General features: G+C 45.8%; 2 protein-coding genes across 9 annotated transcripts in view; both read right to left on the reverse strand.

Moving 5' to 3' along the window:
• Positions 1–6: 6 nt before the first annotated feature.
• CHRNA10 (cholinergic receptor nicotinic alpha 10 subunit) lies at positions 7–4,724 on the reverse strand. Of its 3 annotated transcripts, none has more exons than XM_084765716.1 (6): positions 4,607–4,724; positions 4,200–4,324; positions 3,530–3,675; positions 2,857–3,011; positions 1,709–2,241; positions 7–1,246 (listed from the first exon to the last, which is right to left on the reverse strand). In XM_084765716.1, exons 2-6 carry the CDS (start codon positions 4,249–4,251, stop codon positions 798–800), a joined length of 1,335 nt encoding a protein of 444 aa, XP_084621842.1. In that variant the 5' UTR covers positions 4,252–4,324; positions 4,607–4,724; the 3' UTR covers positions 7–797. The 3 variants fall into 3 exon arrangements, with proteins under 3 accessions (XP_084621842.1, XP_084621843.1, XP_084621844.1); XM_084765717.1 differs by having other exon boundaries at positions 4,200–4,337; XM_084765718.1 differs by lacking the exon at positions 4,200–4,324.
• A 2,733-nt stretch (positions 4,725–7,457) lies between these two features.
• The window catches only part of NUP98 (nucleoporin 98 and 96 precursor), a gene marked incomplete at its 3' end in the record, with an annotated part of 88,776 nt that continues 75,338 nt past the window's right edge, over positions 7,458–20,895 (reverse strand). For all 6 annotated transcript variants that reach the window (XM_084801682.1, XM_084801680.1, XM_084801681.1 and 3 more), the window contains 7 exons: positions 19,011–19,154; positions 17,174–17,316; positions 14,011–14,232; positions 12,862–13,103; positions 12,260–12,414; positions 8,863–8,974; positions 7,458–8,746 (listed from right to left, as the gene is read on the reverse strand). In XM_084801682.1, the coding sequence (XP_084657808.1) occupies positions 8,529–8,746; positions 8,863–8,974; positions 12,260–12,414; positions 12,862–13,103; positions 14,011–14,232; positions 17,174–17,316; positions 19,011–19,154 (1,236 nt within the window). The remainder of the gene's footprint in view (positions 8,747–8,862; positions 8,975–12,259; positions 12,415–12,861; positions 13,104–14,010; positions 14,233–17,173; positions 17,317–19,010; positions 19,155–20,895) is intronic.

A 20,895-nucleotide genomic window follows, 5' to 3' on the forward strand; every position in this document is an offset into this window, starting at 1 on the left:
AGTCATCTGTGAGTCCTGAGATTCCTATCTATAAAGACAAGCCTAAGCCTCCAACTTCTGCTTGTGGGCCGCAAGAAGAAGACAGGACACTAAGAAGGTGTTAGGCACACTAATTTATTATGCAGATGCCTTCTGTTCTGGAAACTACAGCCTAAGCAGAGGCAAGCAAGATGACTATCTGCAACAGTAGCTGCTGTGGAAGACAAGCAAATGTGTAGCTTTGTCCTTTTAACTAGTAACCTACACTCTCACCAGGTGTGGTGGCACCTGCCTTTGGAGAGGCAGAGGCAGGTGGATCTATGTGAGTTCAAGGCCAGCCCGGGCTACATAGCAGGTTTTAGGTCAGTAAGGACTGTATATAGTGAGACTCTGTCTCAACAGAACAAAAATAATCTGGATTTTCCCCAGCTAACAGCTATAATTCAAGTGGTTATTTATTTTTTAGACAATTTTTTCCTGTGGGTAGGCTGTCCTTCATCTTGTGGTAATCCTCCTGTCTCAGCCTTCACGGGCTAGAATTACAGGAGTGCGCCACCTTGCTCAGCCGACATTGAATCCTACCCTCCAAATCTGTACTTTGACCTCAATCCTATTGGGGTTTGGGAAGATGCTGGCTTTGGATCCCCCTCAGTTAGGACATGTCGACCACAGAGGTTGTTTGTGGAGTGTGAGGTCAGCAGTGTTGGTCTCTGACTCTTAGCAGTACTTTGGGAAGAGACTGGCTAGCCTACAACCACCTGGGTTTTGCCACCCCTGCCTGATGGTGTGGAGGTGACCTGAGATCCAGTTCCTGGCCTTCACAGGGCTTGCACCAGTACCAGGAGGCTCATGACCAGAGCCATGCAGAAGAAGACGCCTAGGAAAAAGCGATCCATCACTCGAGCCAAGCGCTTCCAGTCTTCACGGCGGCGCTGGGCAGCCCGGTGGCTGCGGAAGGTGCTGGCAATGGAAGCTACGTGATGCAGAAGGGCTTCTTGGCGGCACAGACACCGTGGCTCATGACAAGGGCCCGCCGGGGGACCGGCTGGAGGCTGGAGGCTGGGGGCCGACTCTAGAGGTCTGGACTGCCCACAGGGCTCCCCTCGCTCCCGCACACACAGGCCTTTGGCTAGGTGTCCCAACAGGAGGACCCGAGCCCAGGCAGGCACTGGATGTGCACTAGGGCCGCAGTAATGCAGATTCATCATGAGGATGGTGAGTGCTGTGGAGAAGGTGACCATGGTCATAGTGGCCATGTAGTACTTTCCTGTAGGACAGAGAGCATTGTGAGGCCCAAATATGGAAGTTGAGCTTCCCAGCTGCGTTGTTATAAATAGAAAGAAGGCACGCATCAGGCCCTCAGACCTAGTGAGGGCAAAGACATAGATAAGAGCTATGTTCTCTTCCATTTCTCATTCCTATTAAGGCTCTGAAGATATCTGCTCTCTAATTATTTTCCTGGCTTGGGGTTAGACTGCGGTTGTAACCTGAGCAGATACTGGTCCTTTATCTAGACTAACCTATCGGTTATTCATATTGGTTCGTAGTATTACTTACTACTCCTATGAGTGAACAAATAGAGAACGCCAGGCACACGGCCATCACTCACTACAGTTCATCCGCGCCCCCTAGCGGTGACACAGGTCTACTCTTTAGGTCCCTCTCGCACCCCCTGCTGCGGGGTCACTCTGCTGACTCGGTGTCCACTCTCCCACAAGCTCAGGCTCACCGATGAGCGGCACGCTCTCTGCTGGCGGCATGCTCTCGGCCAGGATCAGCTGGAAGACGGTGAGTGCCAGAAGCACCGTGACGCCCAGAGACACCTTCTCCCCGGAGTCAGCAGGCAGGTGGAAGGCCAGTGGCGCCAGCAGGGAGATGAACACACAGGGCAGCAGCAAGTTGCACACGTAGGCGGCGGCGCGGCGGCGCAGCAGCAGCGTGAAGGTAACGTCTGGGTAGGGCTCAGAGCAGCAGCCATAGGTGAGCACCCGCCTGCGCGCCGGCATGCCCAGCACACGCCACTCAACGTTCTCCACGAAGTCCGCCAGGCTGGCGGAGGTGCCCCGAGGTCTTACGTCCAACTGGTGCCCGCCGTGCGTCCATGAGCCGAAGGTCAGGCCGCAGCGCTGCGCGTCAAATGGGAAGGCAGACACGTCCACACGGCACGAGCTGCGTGTGATGGCCGGTGCATCCCAGCGCACGGCGCCGTCGTGCCGCACAACCACATTGGTGCTGGCTGAGGCTGGTGCCTGGGTATCCGCCCTGTGGACAGGCGGGACAGGATTCATTGGGGCCCATGAACGGGGTGGATCTACTGTCATTAGTTGGGCTTTGGTGGTCAGGGCCGCACAGTGGAGTGAGCCTTATTAGGCTCCCTTCCGTCTTTGAAAGTCTAGAGGAGGCAGCATCTGAAGATTTGGAGGGACCAGGAGCAGAGTTTTAAAAGCGTCTGCAAACTCAGAGACGGAACTGAGCCTCACGCTGACCTAGGTAGGGAGTCACCTGTAGAACTCATTAAAGGGACCCAGAAAGACGCAAAATGCGGTGTGTTGACTGGGAGATCCGAGTACCTAAAGGGGGCATAAAGTACCCCCACGAACTAGACTGTAGGCTGGTGAGATCTCCAGTGCGTGGAGTTGTCTCAGAGGAGCACTGGGATCCAAGACAGCTCTCTTTGAGAGCTAGAGTTGCCTCGGACCTTCAGACATCCAGCTTGAGTTGTCGAGATAACTGAAACTGATACGGGGTGCTAAGTGCTCCTTAGAGGGGCCCCAGGGGCAAGTTTCCTAAGTGTCTTAGCAACTCTCCTGGGTGTTGGGAGAAGACTCAGTGCAAGTCAAGGGCGGATGGGCAGCTCTAAAGAGAAGGGGGCAGTACTTGTTGTAGAGTACGATGTCTGGTCGCCACACGAGATTGCTGGGGATGCGGATTGCATCCAAGTCACCATAGGCTTTGGGGTCCCAGTGTAGGTAGGCGTCTGTCCACTCCTGCCGCATCCACAGGTACAAGGTCAGCACCTGGTTCCGTTCATCCTGGCAGGGTCAGACAATAAACACATTGACTTTCTTTTTCTTTTTTCTTTTTTCCTGGAGACAGGGTTTCTCTGTTAGCCTTGGCTGTCCTGGACTCACTTTGTAAATTAAGTTGGCCTTGAACTCACAGAGAGCCACCTGCCTCTGTCTCCCAAGTGCTGGGATTAAAGGCGTGCACCACCACGCCCAGGCACACACTGCCTTTTTCATGCACACACATTCACAGGGCTGTTTGGTCAGTACCCCCAAACCCAGAATGCTCGAACAGCCCAGTTTCCATCCAGGTTTGAAGTTGTGTGCCCTTGGTGGGTTCTTCAGTCTCCGTTTCATCAGTTAATCTCTCAGATAATTTCTGCTTGGAGGGGGGGATTCAATACATTCAAATTCTAGTGTGTAGTCTTGGGTCACCAGGAGTTAATGGCCACTGTCATCATTATTAACACGTGGGGAAAAGGCTAACTAGATAGCCCTTCTTCCCTTGACCCACATCCCACAGCTGCACCGCCACCATATCATACCATATCAATGATCTGAGACAGTGTCACCTCCAGGGTCACATTCAGAGTCTGGTCTGTGTCTGCCACGGGTCTCAAGGCACTTGTGTAGTTGGCAAACAGATCACGAAACAGCTTGTGAGCCAGTCTGCCCTCTGCTCCCAGGGACTCTGAGGAGGGGGCGAGAAGCAGCTGACTGTAGTTCCAGGGCCCCTGTTGGCATCCTTCACTCTTCAGCTGGAGCCTTATCACCTGTCCCATGGTCTCATACACTTCTGATGGCGAATCTCGGGTTTGCCCATGTGTGTCCGATACGCATAGAAGCCAGAGGAGTGGGCACCTGGTGTCTGCCTGTCACTTCCTCCCTTATTCTCTTGAGAAAAGGTCTCTAGCTGAACTTGCAACTTGCCACATTTCAGTTGGTCTGCCTGGCCAGAAAGTCCAGCAGTCCTCCGGGCTCAGGTCCCTACAGCAGCGGGGTTATAGGCTTTTGTGGCCACAGTTGGCTTTTTTTTTTTTTTTTACATAGTTACTGCCTCTCTACCACCATCTCAGCAGGCAAGTCTCCTTCCTTTCTCCAGTACTCTGTCCTCCCACCCCTCAGATAGCTTGTTCTCAGCAGACACTGAAGAGAAAGGAGGCAGTCTGGGTGGACAGGAATAGCAGGAGCGGCAGAAGAGGCCTGGTTCATTACCTGCAGGGAGAAAGAGCAGGAGCAGGGCAAGGCAGCGGCTCCCGGTCCCCATGGCCCTACCACAGCCAGAGGGTGGGCAAGTCTTCAGGACAGAAGTAGGGTACCAGGTCCAGCTGGCAGGGATGCTGTGGACAGTACCTGGATCTCAGATGGGGGCCTTCCTTCCAGCCTCCTATTTGCATCCAGCCTCAATACGGCATCTGTTGTTTCTCCTTCTTTGCTCTTCCCAGCCCCTCGGCCTCAGCTTCTGCCCCTGTCTGTATGACCAGTGCCTTCTTTTTCTCTCTAATTTGCTTTCTTCCTCTGTAATGGTTCTTAGTCTGTGCCTCTCAACTCTCCTTTTCCCCCCACTGTCCCCCTTTGTCCTTCCACAGCACGGTCCCCCCTCCCCAGTCCATTCCCTGTACCTGGGCTCTGAGCCAGCCTGTCGCTGTGAGCAGAACAGGGCCAGGAACTCTGTCAGCACTAAGGGGTCTGAGGCACGGGACAGTGGCTCCTCTTCCACTCACTGTCTTATTAGCTCAATAGCTGGGTTGGTATACCGGTCCCCGTGGGAACGGAGCAACTGAAACTGACACCCGAGGTCCCTGGGCCCTAAATTATTCAAATTATTCAGCATGAAGGCTCATCCTGGGGGTTGGGAGGTTTAGAGAGGCCAGATTCTGAAGGCTCAAAACATTAAGGTTTTAAAGGTATGAGGTGCTGGGGCCTCTGGATGAGAAGCATACTCCCCAGCTCAGCTTCGTTCATTGCTTAATTCTGGAGGCTGCTATTGTAGCAACACCTTTCCTCCCAGTGAGGGACTGAACACCTTGGACTCAGGTGCTTTGTTCCAGGTAAACTCTGCCCTCCTCAGGGGAATGTGCTGAGTCTTAGAACACTCCAGACGGTCCTGTGGAGCCTTTCCTCAGTCCCTGTAGTCACTCCAGGCTGATACTTAGTCTTCCCACTGCCTAAATACTGTGGGCAGGTAGGAGGGGTCGACTGGGTTAAGGTTAGGGATTGAGTGGTTAAGGGTTAGAGTGCAACGATACAGAAGGCATACTTCACTATGCTGTGTGGCTGACGACGACCATGAAATTCTGCCTCCACGTTCCAAATATTTGGATTAAAAGTATGTGCTCACTACTCAGCTTAAGTGCTGGCCTTGAAGTCCCAGTGCAGTCAAAGATGACCTTGAGCTCCTGACTCTCATGCGGAGATACAGGTGTGCACCACCCGGACGAGTTTATGCAGCACTGAGGAGCCCTGAGCCGCCCCCATGCTAGGTAAGCGGCCCCTAACAACTGAACTGCAACCCAGCCTTCCTTTTTTACTAACAACAAGGAAACAGTACTTGCCCTAAGAGCACACCAATAATCCTTGATGCTGCTAAAACCACCAGCCATTTCTGTGGCATATTCTCTTTGAGAAACATCGGGGTGTGGGGGTGGTGGTTGAAGAGCTGGCTCAGAGGTTAAGAGCACTGTCTGCTCTTCCAGACAGTGGAAGAGCAGCAACCATCTGAAATGAGACCTGATGCCCTCTTCTGGCAGGCAGGCACATATGTAGGCAGGATGTTTCTTCTCTCTCTCTCTCTCTGACAGGGATTCTCTGTGTAGCCTGGGCTGTCCTGGACTCACTTTGTAGACCAACTGGCCTCAAACAGAGAATTGCTTGCCTCTGCCTCCCAAGTGCTGGGATTAAAGGTGTGTACCACCACCACCCGGGGAAAGGCAGGATGTAAAAAGAAAAAGAACATCTCAGGCTGGAGAGATGGCTCAGTAGTTAGGAGAACTGGCTCTTCCAGAGGAGTGGCGTTCAATTCCCAGCACCCACATGGCAGCTCACAATAATAATTTCTAGAGGCTCTGACACCCTCACGAAGGTAAGGCACCAATGTACATTTAAAAAAAAAAGTCTGCCACAAAGAATGCACAATGCCAGAAGCCCTGCCATTCTGTCAGTTGTGGACGGAGGGTTGCAAACTGATTTAATTCCTGGTCTCAGGGGTCCCGACAGAATCAAACAAGGCAGACCCACTCTGTTTTATCCTGTGATGCTGCAGAAGTCTTTGGTTGCTCACTCCACAGTTTAACAATTAAGACATTGAGTATGCTTGAATTCTCATTCCTCAGGCCTCAGAACAGGCCTGTGTGAAGCAGCCAGTTCAGGAATCAACATTACCCTTAGAAATGAGTGACTCCTGGTTGTAAAACCTCCAGAACAGAGCAGAAGACTTTGAACAGAAGCACATTCAATGGATTGACTTCAACTCAGAACATATGTGCATAAATTTGTGTTTACTAGTTCTTATTAGTAACTTCCTTGTCTCTAAATCTGCCCTTATAGCCTTTGGGCTGAGATGTGGCTCAACTGTAGAGATCTTGCCTAGCATGCAAAGATCCTGGGTTCAATTCCTAGCACGGCAAGGAAGAGAGTGTTTGTGTGTCTCTGAATTTCAGCACAGCAGTAAACTGCCCAGTGTTCATTTGTGAATGGTTTGTGCGCCTGAGGTCAGGACAGCTTTTGGAAACTGGCTCTTGCTTCCTCCTCTTTGAGGCAGGGTCTCTAGTTCTACCGCTGGGTTGCCTTCTCCAAGCTAATGCTCCTTTTTCCACCTCCTATCTCCTCAGTAAGAGTTCTGGGAAATCAGGGAGGCAGAGGCAGGTGGATTGCTGTGAGCTCGAGGCCAGCCTGGTCTACAAAGTGAGTCCAGGACAGCCAATGCTACACAGGGAAACCCTGTCTCAGAAAATGCGGCTGGAAAGATTGCTCAGTGGTTAAGAACACTGGCTGCCCCTCTGAGAGGAACCAGCTCCAATAAAGTGGCTGGCTCATAACTGTTCCTAATTCCAGTTCCTAAGGATCTGATGCCCTCTTCTGGCCTCCACTGGCACTAGGCACACAAGTGGTGGACAGACAGACATACAGGCAAAGCACACATACACAAGATATTAACAAGTGAGAGCCAACACAAACCCCAGAATGATGGGAATTGAGTAGTAGTGATGCATATGCTCAAAATATCTTGTATACACGTTATTCTCAAAGAATAAAAATGAGTATATGCATATGCAGGCAAAACACTTAAAATATTAAAAAATATTTTTAAAAAGTGTTGCGATTACAGATGCATGCTACCACAGCTGGCTTTTGTGAGGATCTGAGTTGTCAAGCTTGTGTGGGTAATGACCTGCTGAGCTAACTCCTCAGCCCCTCATTCTCTTTAGTTTGTGTTTCTACTTAGAGTTCAGAGTCGCCAAAACACAGAGAGAATACTATAAACATTTCATTTTATTTTTTTAAGAAAGTACTTCAGAAAGAGGAAAATAATCTAGATCATTTATATATATATATATGTTTTTTTTTAATAAAAACCTTTACATAATCTTCATGCATAAAGACCCAGGGGTGGCCATATTGTCTGTGACAGCCCCAAATATCAGCTGTCTCAGGCCAGTGCCTGGGACTTCCCACAGCCGGTGGCAATGCGGTGAAGACCTTCTCTACCTGCCTCTAGGGCCCAGTCAGGACTGTCTCAGTGACAGTTTTAGCTTCTGAGAGGGTGGATGAAGGTTGGGCAATGTTCTTGGCTAGATGGGAGGGCAGGAAGGAACACACACTCTTGACATTCTTCATGCAAATTCCTCTGGCAAAGATGAAATTCCTCAGGAAGATGACTGATGATCAAGGGCCAGAGCAATTCTGGGGCTCCTCAGAGACCTTTCTCTGTGGCATGGGGCCACTGCGCATGACAGCATGATGTCCGTGGGATATACAAGGCATGGATGAAAGAACCTTAAAGATCTCTGTCTCCATGGTAGACGGCCCTTCTATATTAAACATGTCAAAGAACAAGGTCCAACTCTCTTTTGATTCCCAACCTACTGTTTAAAATCTGTTGGGGAAGGACAGTCATGTATAGACATGGCTTATCTGTCTCAAAGTAATGGTATAAAAGGTTGCAGTGGTGGAGGTTAGAAGTTGGCATGTGGTGTGTTTGTCACAAGACTCAGAACTCTGGGTGTGGAAAAGAATTCCCTGTTTTTTGGAGGATCTTCCAAAGAGGTTTTATTGACCACGTTTGAAAAAGAGATAGAATGGTCTTGAGGTTGGTAAATGGAGACCTTTTCTTTTTTTGGTTTCAGCAGCCCTTGTACGCTATTGTAGGCTATGTTCAGTATTAGGAAAAACCCTGAACAACTAGAGGATGCTGCTTAGGGCAGCAGAAAGGGACGGAGGATTTCACAGTCGCCCCAGAGATTGGCAAAGTGTCAACTAAAAGAACGCTGGGGACTGCTGTGTGGTGAGCGTGAATGGGCATGAGTGTGGTGGCGAGAGCCAGGCTCACTGGCTCCCCACAGTCAGTTCTCGCAGGTAGGACTGTGTGAGGCCACGGAGCTCCTCCAAGGCATAGTCCTCAGGCATGGGAAGCCTGCCAATGTGGGGAGCCAGGAGACGCAAAGGGACTTGCTGAGGGTCTGGCGGTGAGTTGGAGGTGGCATCAGAAGCATGCTGAAGGCTCAGGACTATCCGTAGCAAGTTGGCTACACGCTTGGCCATATCTAGAGAGAAGAATTAGAGTGAGTGCTGACAGCATGGCAGCTGGGGTACAGCATGGTGTGGGGTATAGCCATACAGACAGAAAGTAAGCCATGAGCAAGTAGTCTCACATGCTTACCCGACTGAGCCAGGCGATCCTTGGCATTGTAACATGGAATCTGCTCTATCCGGTTGCACAGCGAAGTCACTTTGGTATGTAAATGCTCTAGTTCATAACCTGAGCAATCCACCTACAGGAAAACAGAAAAACTAGTAAGGACAAAAGAAACTTCCACCTCAAGGTAGGGTGGGGTGGGGGGTTGGTGGGAGGAGGCGGCACGGGCGTGAGGTGGTGGCAGCACTTGAAACAGGCAGATCTGACTGAGCTCGATGCCAGCTAGAACTACACAGAAACAAATCTTGACTCAAAAACAACAAAATACACTGGGCATGGTGGTGTGCAACTGTAATCACAGCACTCAGGGAGACAGAGGCAGGCAGACCTCTGAGTTTGAGGCCAGTCTAGTCTACAAAGGGAGTTTAGGACAGCCAAGGCTACACAGAGAAACCCTGTCTTGAAAAAACTACGTCCGCCCCAACCCACTTCTACCTCAACACCACCCACAAAGTTCTAATGACAACTGTAGGAGGAAGAAAAAACCCAAGAAGCTGGTGGCAGTGACCAAGGGATGCACACAGCGCCTTGGGCTGGACAGGTCTTGAGATTAGGATTCACAAACCACATACTAAGTTGCCTTTTCTTTTTCTTTTTTTTTTTTTTTTTGAGACAGGCTTTCTCTGTATAACAGTCCTGGTTGTCCTGGACAATTATTATTATGATTATTATTTTTAAATTTTGAGACAGGGTTTCTCTGTGTATCCTTGGCTGGCCTAGACTCACTTTGTACACTAGGCTGGCCTTGAACTCATAGCAATCCCGTTTCTGCCTCCAAGTGCTGGGATTAAAGGTGTGCACCACCATGCCTGGCTTGTCCTGGACTCTTTGTAGACCAGGCTGGCCTCAAACTCACAGAGATCCACCTGCCTCTACTTCCGGGAGGGCTGGAATGAAAGGCTGCGCCACCATACCCGGCCTCACATTTTAAGTTTTAACACAGAACCAAAACCTAGGATAAATCTGGTTCAGAGACAGAGTGTGACACTCAGCAGCACACCTGTAGTAAGAGGTATCATTCAAACCAGCATTCAGGTTACTTCTCCTTATTCCAAGTTCACAGCCATTTCTAAAACAAAGCGGGACCTACTCATTTATACATCCTCCTGATCTACCCCATGGTCAATTATAATCAATGTATTGACTCTACCCTAATACACCAATCTTCTGTTCTTGTGTCCTGGCCTCCACTGTAGCTTGGACCACCATTACTTCTCACTTCAAACAACTTAAGAGCTTAGCCACACCATCATCTCATTCTCTATGACTGTTTAATAACCATTTACTTTTTGAGATTGGGTCTTGATATATATAGTTCCAGCTGGCCTGGAACTCACTGTGTATACCAGGCTGGTCCCAAACTATCCTCCTGTTTCAGCCTTATTACACCTGGCTCAGAGACATTTTTTTTTTAAACCTGGTTTACTTTTACTTTTTTATTTTTTTGAGACAGGGTTTCTCTGTGTTAGCCTTGGCTGTCCTGGACTCACTTTGTAGACCAGGCTGGCCTCAAACTCACAGCAATCTGCCTGCCTTTGCCTCCTAAGTGCTGGGATTAAAGGCATGTGTCACCACGCCCGGCTCCTGATTTACTTTGTGGCAATATCTTAACCGATTTGCCTCAACCTTCCACCCAAAGTCTCAAACCACCCTCTCCTCCTACAGGTTACTCAAGATGCATTCCAAGATGCACTTTTCATGGAGTTTACGACTTACTCAGTGTTTGTGAATGCATGTCCTGGGAGCACATTGAGGTCAAAGGAGGGACTGAACGTAGGTCGCTGAGCTGGGCTAAAAGCACACCTTATCAGCTCTGCTTTCAGAGTTCACGAGGTTATGCCTATACACATACTACACTTACCCTTTTACAGAAAAGAAAAAATCATGTAAAAGTGTTAACTGTAGAAATAAAGAAACTGAATGTCTGTCTCAGAGCAGGGAAGCTTCCTTAGGGAGGCCATATGTAAGCCGAGACCTTCCTAAAAGTAAGAAAAGGTTGAGCTGTCCACGTAAAGAAACATCCAAGCCTTGTAACGTGGAGTGTTTGCATGTAACACATTGGATAAAGAGGAAAACAGAAAAATGTGAAAAAAACAAACAAAACAAAAAACCCCCAAACAAACAAAAAACAAAACCCAGCATTATCTGGCAGGTACAAAAAGCGTAACACAGCCGGGCATGGTAGTGCATGCCTTTAATCCCAGCACTAAGGAGGCAGAGGCAGGCGGATCACTGTGAGTTTGAGGCCAGCCTGGTCTACAAAGCAAGTCTAGGACAGCCAAGGCTATAGAGAGAAACCTTATCTTGAAAAAAACAACCAACCAAACAAACAAGAAAACCAAAAACCAACCAACCAACCAAAAAAAAAAAAAGTATAACACATGTTTTGGTTGTAAGGGAGCATAAAACCCACACTTTTGAGGGGGAAATAAAGTAGAGCTGGCCAGTAAGATGGCTCAGCAAGTAAAGGTGCTTGCTACTGATGTCCTGACTATGGTTCCCAGATTGATTCCACAACTTGTCTTTTAACTTCCGCACCTGTGCTACACAGCTCTCAAATAAGTATACTAAAAAAGGGCCACTTTGGGCTACACAGTATGTTCCTGGCTGGCCTGGGTTATAGAGGAAGACTAGCTAAAACAAACAAACAAACAAACCCCAAACTCTCATCTTCAGCAGCATTATTTTTTAAAAAGATTTATTTATTAGGTATACAGTATTTTGTCTGCATGTGTGCCCGCCCGCCAGAAGAGATCACCAGATCTCAATATCAATGGTTATGAGCCACCGTGTGGTTGCTGGGAATTAAACTCAGGATCTCTGGAAGAGCAGCCAGTGCTCTTAACCTCTGAGCCATCTCTCCAGCCCTAGCATTATTTTTTGATATATAAAGTTTCACACAGCTTAGACTAGCCTTCAACTCCTGATCCTTTTATCTCCTTTTCCCAATGTTGGGAATTCCCAATGCTGGGAATGTGTGTATATGTGCCACTATAGTTTCTTTTGTACCGTACAGTATGGTAAGAAAGGTACATAGTCTGGCTGTCCTGAAACTCACAGAGATCTGCCTGCTTCTGCCTCCCACACGCCGGGGTTAATGTCATACACCACCACAACTGGCTGTGGTATGGCTTTAAGTCTGTTTTTTTTTGTTTTGCTTTTTTCAAGACAGGGTTTCTCTGTATAGTCTTGGCTGTTCTGGACTCACTTTGTAGACCAGGCTGTGCTCAAACTCACAGCAATCCACCTGCCTCTGCCTCCTGAGTGCTGGGATTAAGGTGTGAGCTACCACCACCTGGCTGAAGTTCCTGGTTTTAAGTGCCTATGAAAAGGAAAACAGTGGTTTGCGGAATTTAGGTACCTGTTGAATGCGGTGGAGCATTTCAATTACTTGAATATAATCCAGGTAAACAAGGCCAGCTGTTTCCCAGTCCTGAATGAGGCTGCTGTGCTCGGGAGGTGCCAGATCTTCCAAGAACCCTTTCAGGTAGTCATAGTTCTCATTAATAATGGCATCTGAAGAAACAAAACATCAGCTTCAGCGCTCAAGGGTGTGACTCACAGCAGTGAGGAGGACCGCGCATGCATGCGAGGCAGGAAGGAGAGTGCACTTTCTAAGCAGATGCTGAGAAGCCATAAAGGCACATGAGGACCATTCAGCTTCAGGCTGCTGAGCAGCTATCCCAGTGCTGATGGTTAACAGTACCACAAGTAAGCGGAGAGTAGTGCACAGCAAGGACTTTGTGGCAGGTGGTGACTACAGCAGGGCCACCCCCCTGCCTCACAGACCCTCACCCAGAGCAAGCCTGAGTTAGGCTTAGGGTTAGGGATAGCATTTTGGTAGAACATGGAACTAAGCCCGCCATGCCTTGAACTGAATATTGTCTTTGCTTAAACCATCACAACAACTCACAGATTAGACAAATATGGGTAATTCCAGGAAAGGCTGGCCTTTGCACTCACCAGAAGCTAGGTGCCGGATGACAAGTTTGTGGCAGCGGTTCCAGTGACCAGCTTTAAATAAATAGAGGGCCTCCAAGTGTTTATTGGATTCCATGTGTGCTCGAATTGCTTTGGCCTCATAAATCCACTCAGCAGGCACACAAAGCTTCTGGGTAAGGAAAGTCTCCTTAGCCCAGGACTCAGGCGTCTCGGACAGCTGGCAGTGCCGGGTCAGCAGCTCTCGAACAGCCTTCTCACGCATGCTGTGGGGAAGGCATAAGCTGGAGTAAGCATCATCCCTGGTTATGGAGAAGGCTGCTAAGAGAGGTCCCTTGGGCAGTCACTCAAATGGGTAATCCCCATTGTTTGAGGACCACTTCAAACTTCAAAACCAAACCAAACCACAAAGTTAGTATTTTAAATCACCATTTTCTCAAATATTTTACTGTTTCTAATTATATGCATATATGTGTATTGGTATGTATATACACATGTATGTGCCTTTGGAGGTCAAAAGGTGTCAGAGCTAGAGTTACTACAAGTAGTTGTGAGCTGCCCAACATAGGCATTGAGAACTGAACCAAGATCCTATGGAAAAGGAGCAAGTGCTCTTAACTCCTGAGGCTCCAAGCCCTTGGATCTTGAGATTTTTCACATGCGGTACCTAAGAGATACTCTACACCAGTGGTTCTCAACATCCCTAAGGCTGCAACCTTTTAATATAGTTCCTCATGTTGTGGTAACCCCCCAACCATAAAATTATTTTTTTTTTTGTTTTTTTGTTTTTTTTGTTTTTCGAGACAGGGTCTCTCTGTGTAGCCTTGGCTGTCCTGGACTTGCTTTGTAGACCAGGCTGGCCTCGAACTCACAGCGATCCGCCTGCCTCTGCCTCCCGAGTGCTGGGATTAAAGGCATGCGCCACCACGCCCGGCTCATAAAATTATTTTTGTTGCTATTTCATAACTATAATTTTGTAATGTTATAAATGTAATGTAAATATCAGTGTTTTCCCATAATTTAGGGATACCCGTGAAACACCTTTGACTCCCAAAGGTGCTGCAATGCATAGGTTGAGAACCAGCGTAAGCTATCACTTTCTGAACTGAACATGAGAAACAATCCTTAGGTATTGCCCTGAGGTACCGGATATACTCAATGGTTTTCACTCACCCTGAGTTGTCAATGTGCAGGAAGACAAAGATGGCCCACTCCCAGAGTCCTTCACTTTCCAGTTGGCCAGCATAACTAGCCTGTAGCACACCCTCACATTGTTCTGAGAGATGGGTATAGTTGAGAGCACGAAGCACTTCCCAAAGGTGCCAGCTTAGGCGGTAGTCCAAAGGATCTGCAGTTATGCTTCGGGGTTCCAACAGCTGATTCAGATCATAATGTCTAAAGAAAAGAAAATATTCAGTTAGATACTCAGCTAGCAGATCATCTATACTGAACAGCTTAACTGCTATGTTCTCAGGAGACAATAAAAGAGCCAGAGGGCAAAACATTAGAGGTCTTATCAGTAGACCCTACACAGAAATATCAAAACACCAACCAGGTTGGTTGGTATTGGTTTGACCTATGCATTTTATTATTCTAGTATTTGGATTTGAACAACTTCTGTTCTTTCTATCCTTTATTATAGTATCTGCTACCTACCTACCTTCCTTCCTTTCTCTTTTGTTTTTTTTGTAGCCCTGACTTATCCTGGAACTCACTTTGTAGACCATGCTGGCTTCAAATTCACAAAGATCTGCCTGCCTCTGCCTCCCGAGTGCTGGGATTAAAGGTGTCCACTACCACCACCACCTGGCTTAATACTTCTAACCCATTAGAACAACTGAAATTGCCAGGCAGTGGTGGTGCACATCTTTAATTCAAACCCTTAAGAGGTAGAGGGACGCATATTTCTGTGAGTTTAAGGGCCAGACTGATCTACACAGAAAGTTCCAGGACAGAGAGAAACTATGGCAAAAAAACCCAAAACCAAACAATAAAACAAAACCACAACCAAAAAACAAACAAACAAAACAAAAACAAAGCAGGCAGAATTGACGGCCAAACTGCCAAAACAGAGTAAATAAAGTCTTCAATAGTTCCTGCCTCACAAAATATGTCTGTCAGATATACTGGGCCAGAAGGCTGAAGATGATGCTATAGTGTTATAAAGAGTTTTGGGTGACTGCTCAGATAGCAAACTGTCTCTGTCATCTTCTCATTTGGGAAGATACTAACCTGCACCCCTGTATACTTAGATAATTCATTTTATTCCTTCTCAAGTCTCTGATGGAACTGAAGACCAGATAGTTTAGCTTTACAATTAAGCTTAGTTGTTTAGGGGTTAAGATGCTTGTAGAGATGTTTTAAGTCAATAAATAATAAAGAGACATGACAGATATTGATTTACATTCAGAATTTTAGATACACCAAGACAGGAAAGATGTTTTCTCCAAGGCTGGCAAATACAAATAGCCTTTATATATATATTCCTGGCTGTTTCATGGTTCTTCTTGCTGTAGGAAGTTTATTTTATATATGTGTAATATATAAATGTATATGTAAAAAATAATATTGGGAGGCAGAAGCAGGTGGATCTCCGTGAGATCGAGGCCAACCTGGACTACAGGACAGCCAGAGCTGTTACACAGAGAAAGCCTGTCTGAAAAGAAAAAAACTGGAGGAAAAAAGAAAAAAAGCATCTTAAGGCCAGCATGGTAGCACACGCTTTTAAATCCCAGCACTGCGGAGGCAGAGGCAGAGGCAGAAGAATCGCTGAGGTTGAGGCCAGACTGGTTAACAAAGTGAGTCTAGGACAGCCAAGGCTACACAGAGAAACCCTGTCTCAAAAAAACCAACCAACTAACCAACCAAACAAAAACCCAAACAAACAAACAAAAAACCAACAAAAACAAACAAACAAAACACAACCCTTGCCCCAAAAAACAACCACTCCCTAAAAAACCAAACACACACACACACACACACAAACAAAAAACCAAACAACTAACACTAACACTCTGATTTTAAGAAAGCATCTAGAGGGGCTGGAGAGATGGCTCAGAGGTTAAGAACACTGACTGCTCTTCCAGAGGATCTGAGTTCAATTCCCAGCAACCACATGGTGGCTCACAACCATCTATAATGTAACCTGATGCCCTCTCCTGGCATACAGATGTACATGTAAACCACTGTATAAATAATAAATAATCTTAAAAAAAAAAAAAAGAGTAACAAAGATAATTTGTAAAAAAAAAAAAAAAAAAGCATCTTGAAGAGTAAGTAGAAATAAGCTGTGACCTGTTAATCGTGAACAGAGAAAACCAAAGATCCCAGTTATTTCCAACATAAAGTAAAAAGAGATTATCAAAATAATTTAAATTATTTAGATAGCATCCCGAATGCTGGGATTAACGCCCAGCCCATTCGCCATTTTTTTGAAAACATATTTCATGGAGGTACATTACTGTAATCCTAACTCATGGGAGAATGAGTTCTAGGCTAGCCTGTTTAGAGACCCAGTCTCAAAATACCAAACAATATGTAAATTATGGGCTGGGCAGTGGTGGTGCACGCCTTTAATCCCAGGCAGGTGGATTGCTGTGAGTTTGAGGCCGGCCTAGTCTACAAATTGAGTCCAGGACAGGCAAAATAAATATCCATCCAAAACTAGCTGTTTGTATTAACACGGATAAATCCTATCATTATGCTGAGGGAAAAGAAGCCAGGCACAAAAGAGCACATAATGATTTCAATTACGTAAATTCTGGCAACAACAAAAATAACTTATGGTAACAATCCTTCCCTGTTTGGGACTGAGGATTAATTCCATTTGGTTTTTTTTTTTTGTTTTTTGAGACAGGGCTCTCTCTGTGTAGCCTTAGCTGTCCTGGACTCACTTTGTAGAGCAGGCTGGCTTCAAACTCAGAGATGCACCTGCCTCTGCCTCAGCCCTGGGATTACAGGCGTGCTACAACACGCCCGGCTCTTGAGGATTAATCCTTTTATTTTATTTTTTTAATATTTATTTATTATTATGTATACAGTTCTCTGCCTACATGTACACCTGCATGCCAGAAGAGGACATGAGATCACACTACAGATGGTTGTGAGCCACCATGTGGTTGTTGGGAATTGAACTCAGGGCCTCTGGAAGGGCAACAAGTGCTCTTAACCGCTGAGCCATCTCTCCAGCCCCGAGGACTAATTCTTAAATCCCACTAGGGACTTTCTGTAGGCGACATGTTTGCATTGTGTGTTAGTTTGCTGTGATAACTCCTATCCAACTGTATACTTATTTATTTATAAACTGGATCTCACTGAAGTTGACTGAAGACATTACCTGTCACTGTAGAGTTTTAGAAGATGAAAGCAAACATCCTGAAGCGGTCTCTGGGGATCCTTTTCTTCCTCTACCACACAGCCAAAATCCTCCAGGTACGAAGGAAGAGGGGAGCAGGCATATTTATCACCCTCAGAAGTATTCTGAAAAGGAAGAATTTGAAAAATAAACAATATGACAGTTTGAATCTCTTCAATCAGTATGATCATGTATCAATTATTCACACACCTGTGTTAAAGGATGCTGTAACACTTAAAAGAATTAATGATTCTCTCTCTCTTTTTTTAAATATACGTGTTTTCAGTCTAGGAAAGAACTGAAATAGTTCAATAGATTCCCCACACTTACTCACTTGTCCTGAATTTTTTTGGTGCTGATGAAGACAAGTTAGTGGTTCTCAACCTTCCTATTGCTGATACCCTTTAATATAGTTCCTTGTATTGTGGTGACCCCCAATAATAAAATTATTTTCATTGCTATTTCGTTAACTGTCATTTTGCTGAAACCAAAGGCATATACCACCACTACCCAGATGCAATTAGTCACAATTCTGAATGACTGCGTATGTGGGTTTTTTTTTTTTTTTTTTTTTTTTTGGTTTTTCAAGACAGGGTTTCTCTGTGTAGCCTTGGCTGTCGTAGACTCACTTTGTAGACAGGCTGGCCTCAAATTCACAGCGATCTGTCTGCCTCTGCCTCCCGAGTGCTGGGATTAAAGGCGTGCGCCACCACACCCAGCTGTGTTTGTGTTCATATTCTTCCCCCATTCTACCTCCCAGGCTGGCCTCAGATTCTTTTTTGTTTTGTTTTGTTTTTTTCAAGACAGTATGTCTCTGTGTAACCTTGGCTGTCCTGGACTCACTTTGTAGACCAGGCTGGCCTCGAACTCACAGGGATCCACCTGCCTCTGCCTCCCGAGGCCTCAGATTCTTGGCAACCATTCTACCTCAGATTTTTGAGTACAGAGATTACAAGTATGGGCCATTATATCTGGCTATTACAATTTAAGTGGTTTCTTTGCCTTGATAAATACTGTGATTTGAAAGACAAATCTGTGAGTAGTAGGAGAGGACTTAAAAGAACCACAGCACACCAGGAGGATCATGAGTTCAAAGTCAGGCTAGGTGACATCAAACTTTGTTTTAAAAACAACTCAAAAAACCAAACCAAACAAAACAAAAAACCAAATCCAAACCAAACCCAAATAACTCAGCAGGGCATAGTGAATGCTGAGGCAGCCTAGTCTACAAAGCAAGTTTCAGGACAACCAGGGTTTTTAAACAGGTAAACTCTTGTATAACCAAAAAACCAAAAGCTAACTAGCTTACAAAAAAATCCAAAAACAACCAACCAAGTTCCAAAACTCACAAATAACTCATCCCAAAACAAAATAGAATGTACAGGATCTCACAATTAAGTTCCTGGCTTGCCTGGAACTCAATATGTAGATCAGGCTTGTCTAGAACTCATAGAGATCCACCAGCCTTCAAACACTTGGATGGTGTGTACCATCACATCTGACCAAAAAAAAAAAAAAAGGCCTTTTAACTTCAATAATGACAAGGGATATGAAATATGACTTTAAAAAATTTCAGCTTAAATGTTAATAAAGGGCAAACTGTTAATAAGGCTTAAGTAATCCTCTGATTTTTCTGTATAGGCCTTAAATTTTTTCTTTTAGAGACAGGGTTTCACCATACAGCCCTAGATGGCCATCTGTCTCTGTCTCCCGAGTCTGGGATTAAAGATGTGCCCACCATGCCCAGCTTGTAGACCTTCTCTGGAAAGACAAAATAAATTGCAGAGTTTTCACCTGGCTCTGCTGAATACACACATACCTGAAATGCCTCTTCATACATGCTGAGAGCCCTGGAAATGGAGGCAGTTGGTGGAAGCAAATACCAAAGATGGATAGCAAGTGCACGTTTCCAATCCAGCTGGGAGCATACATTGATTTGCTTCTGTTCTGAGAGCTGCCACACCTGCAGGAGACAAGAGCATCACCATGACAACTTTATGTTACTTTGGTTGTTGTTGTTATGATGATGATGGCCTTGAACTAAGAAATCCTCCTGCCTCTGCTGGGATTAAAGGAATGTGCCACCACACCCAGTCTTAACGTTATGGCTTGGATATGAAATGTCCCCTTATTTCTTGCCATAATTAAAATGAGAGAGACAGACATACAGACACAGAAACAGATAATCAAAGAGTAAGCAGACAACTGGCTTAAAATAATTACTCAACTATTGGTAAAATGAAGAGTGGTAGCTATTAAAAAGAATGCTCCCCAGCACTCCGGAGGCAGAGGCATGTGGACAGCCAGGGTTACAAGAGGAAACCCTGTCTCAAAAAAACCCAAACCCAACCAAAACCAAAACCAAAAAACAAGACAAAACAAAACAGAAAAGGAATGATACTACCTCTACATCACATGGGAAATGTTCCATATGCAGTAAATTATAAAAAAAAAAACCCCTACAGAACCATTCTTTGTAATTTGCTTCTATATAAACACATGCAAATATGAACGTATACATCAAAAATTTTAAAATGTCTGAGAAGGCATAATTATAATCATTTACATGTAAACATTACTATGATATAGGATGTAATAGATTTCAACATTAAATTTTTTTGTATTTAGAAAGTTTGTGAGAGTCACTTCTCTCCTTCTACCATGTGGGTTCCAGGGACAGACAGAGCTCAGGCTGTCAGGCTTGACAGCAAGTGCCAGCCACAATTTTTAAGTTTATATAATTAAAACATTTTTTTTCTTAGGCCAGTGAGATGGCTGAATGGATAAGGCCAACTTAGTAGAAGGTGAGAATCAACTCTGGCAAGTCTCTCTCTCTTTTTTTTTTTTTAAGATTTATTTATTATGTACACAGTATTCTGCCTGCATGTACCCTTGTAGACCAGAATCAGATCACATTACAGATGGCTGTGAGCCACCATGTGGTTGCTAAGAATTGAACTCAGGACATCTGGAAGAGCAGATGGCACTCTTAGCCACTGAGTCATCTCTCCAGCCCCTTGGTTTTTTTTGTTTGTTTATTTTTGGTTTTGTTTCTTGAGACTGGGTTTCTCTGTGTATCCTTGGCTGTCCCAGACTCCCTTTGTGGACCAGCCTGGCTTCGCACTCCGCCTGCCTCTGCCTCCCGAGTGCTAGGATTAAAGGTGAGTGCCACCATTCTTGGCAACTCTGGCATGTTATCCCTTGTTCTTCATACATAGTAGACACACATATGCTTGAGAGTGTGTGAACATACAAACAAATGTAGTAAAATTTTCTCTATAAATTGCTTTTTGAGACAATGCACTCTTAGTGAGGTTCTCACTATGTAGCTCTGGCTGGTTTTGAAGCCACAGCAATCCTCCTGCCTTGCCCTCTGTGTACTGAGATTACAGGCTTTTTTTGTTTTGTTTTGTTTTGTTTATTACTATATGTTTTTTTGAAAGAGAGTTTCTTTATGTAGCCCTGGCTATCTAGGTCCTCTCTAGACCAGGTTTGCCTTCAAGTTGGCCTAGATCTCAAGAGATTCACCTGCCTCTGTCTCTCAAGTGCTAAGATTGACACCATGCCCTGCTATTTAATTTGAAAATAATTCCAGCTGGTCATGGTGCACATGTCTTTAATCGCAGCACTTGGGGAGGCAGAGGCAGATGGACCTCTGTGTTCAAGGCCAGCAAAGCAAGTCCAGGACAATTAAGGCTACACAG

This window comes from Acomys minous, assembly GCF_964271855.1.
Source record: "Acomys minous genome assembly, chromosome: 2".
Classification (NCBI taxonomy): domain Eukaryota; kingdom Metazoa; phylum Chordata; class Mammalia; order Rodentia; family Muridae; genus Acomys; species Acomys minous.

Bases quoted from the DNA above. Each gene is read 5' to 3' on its own strand.
- CHRNA10 (XM_084765716.1), bottom strand. From the start codon at position 4,251: ATGGGGACCGGGAGCCGCTGCCTTGCCCTGCTCCTGCTCTTTCTCCCT. The intron at 3,676-4,199 runs GTAATGAACCAG...CCCCCTCCTCAG, and splicing joins CCTGCTCTTTCTCCCTGCAG to AGTCCCTGGGAGCAGAGGGC. The intron at 2,242-2,856 runs GTACTGCCCCCT...GCCTGTCCACAG, and splicing joins GACATCGTACTCTACAACAA to GGCGGATACCCAGGCACCAG.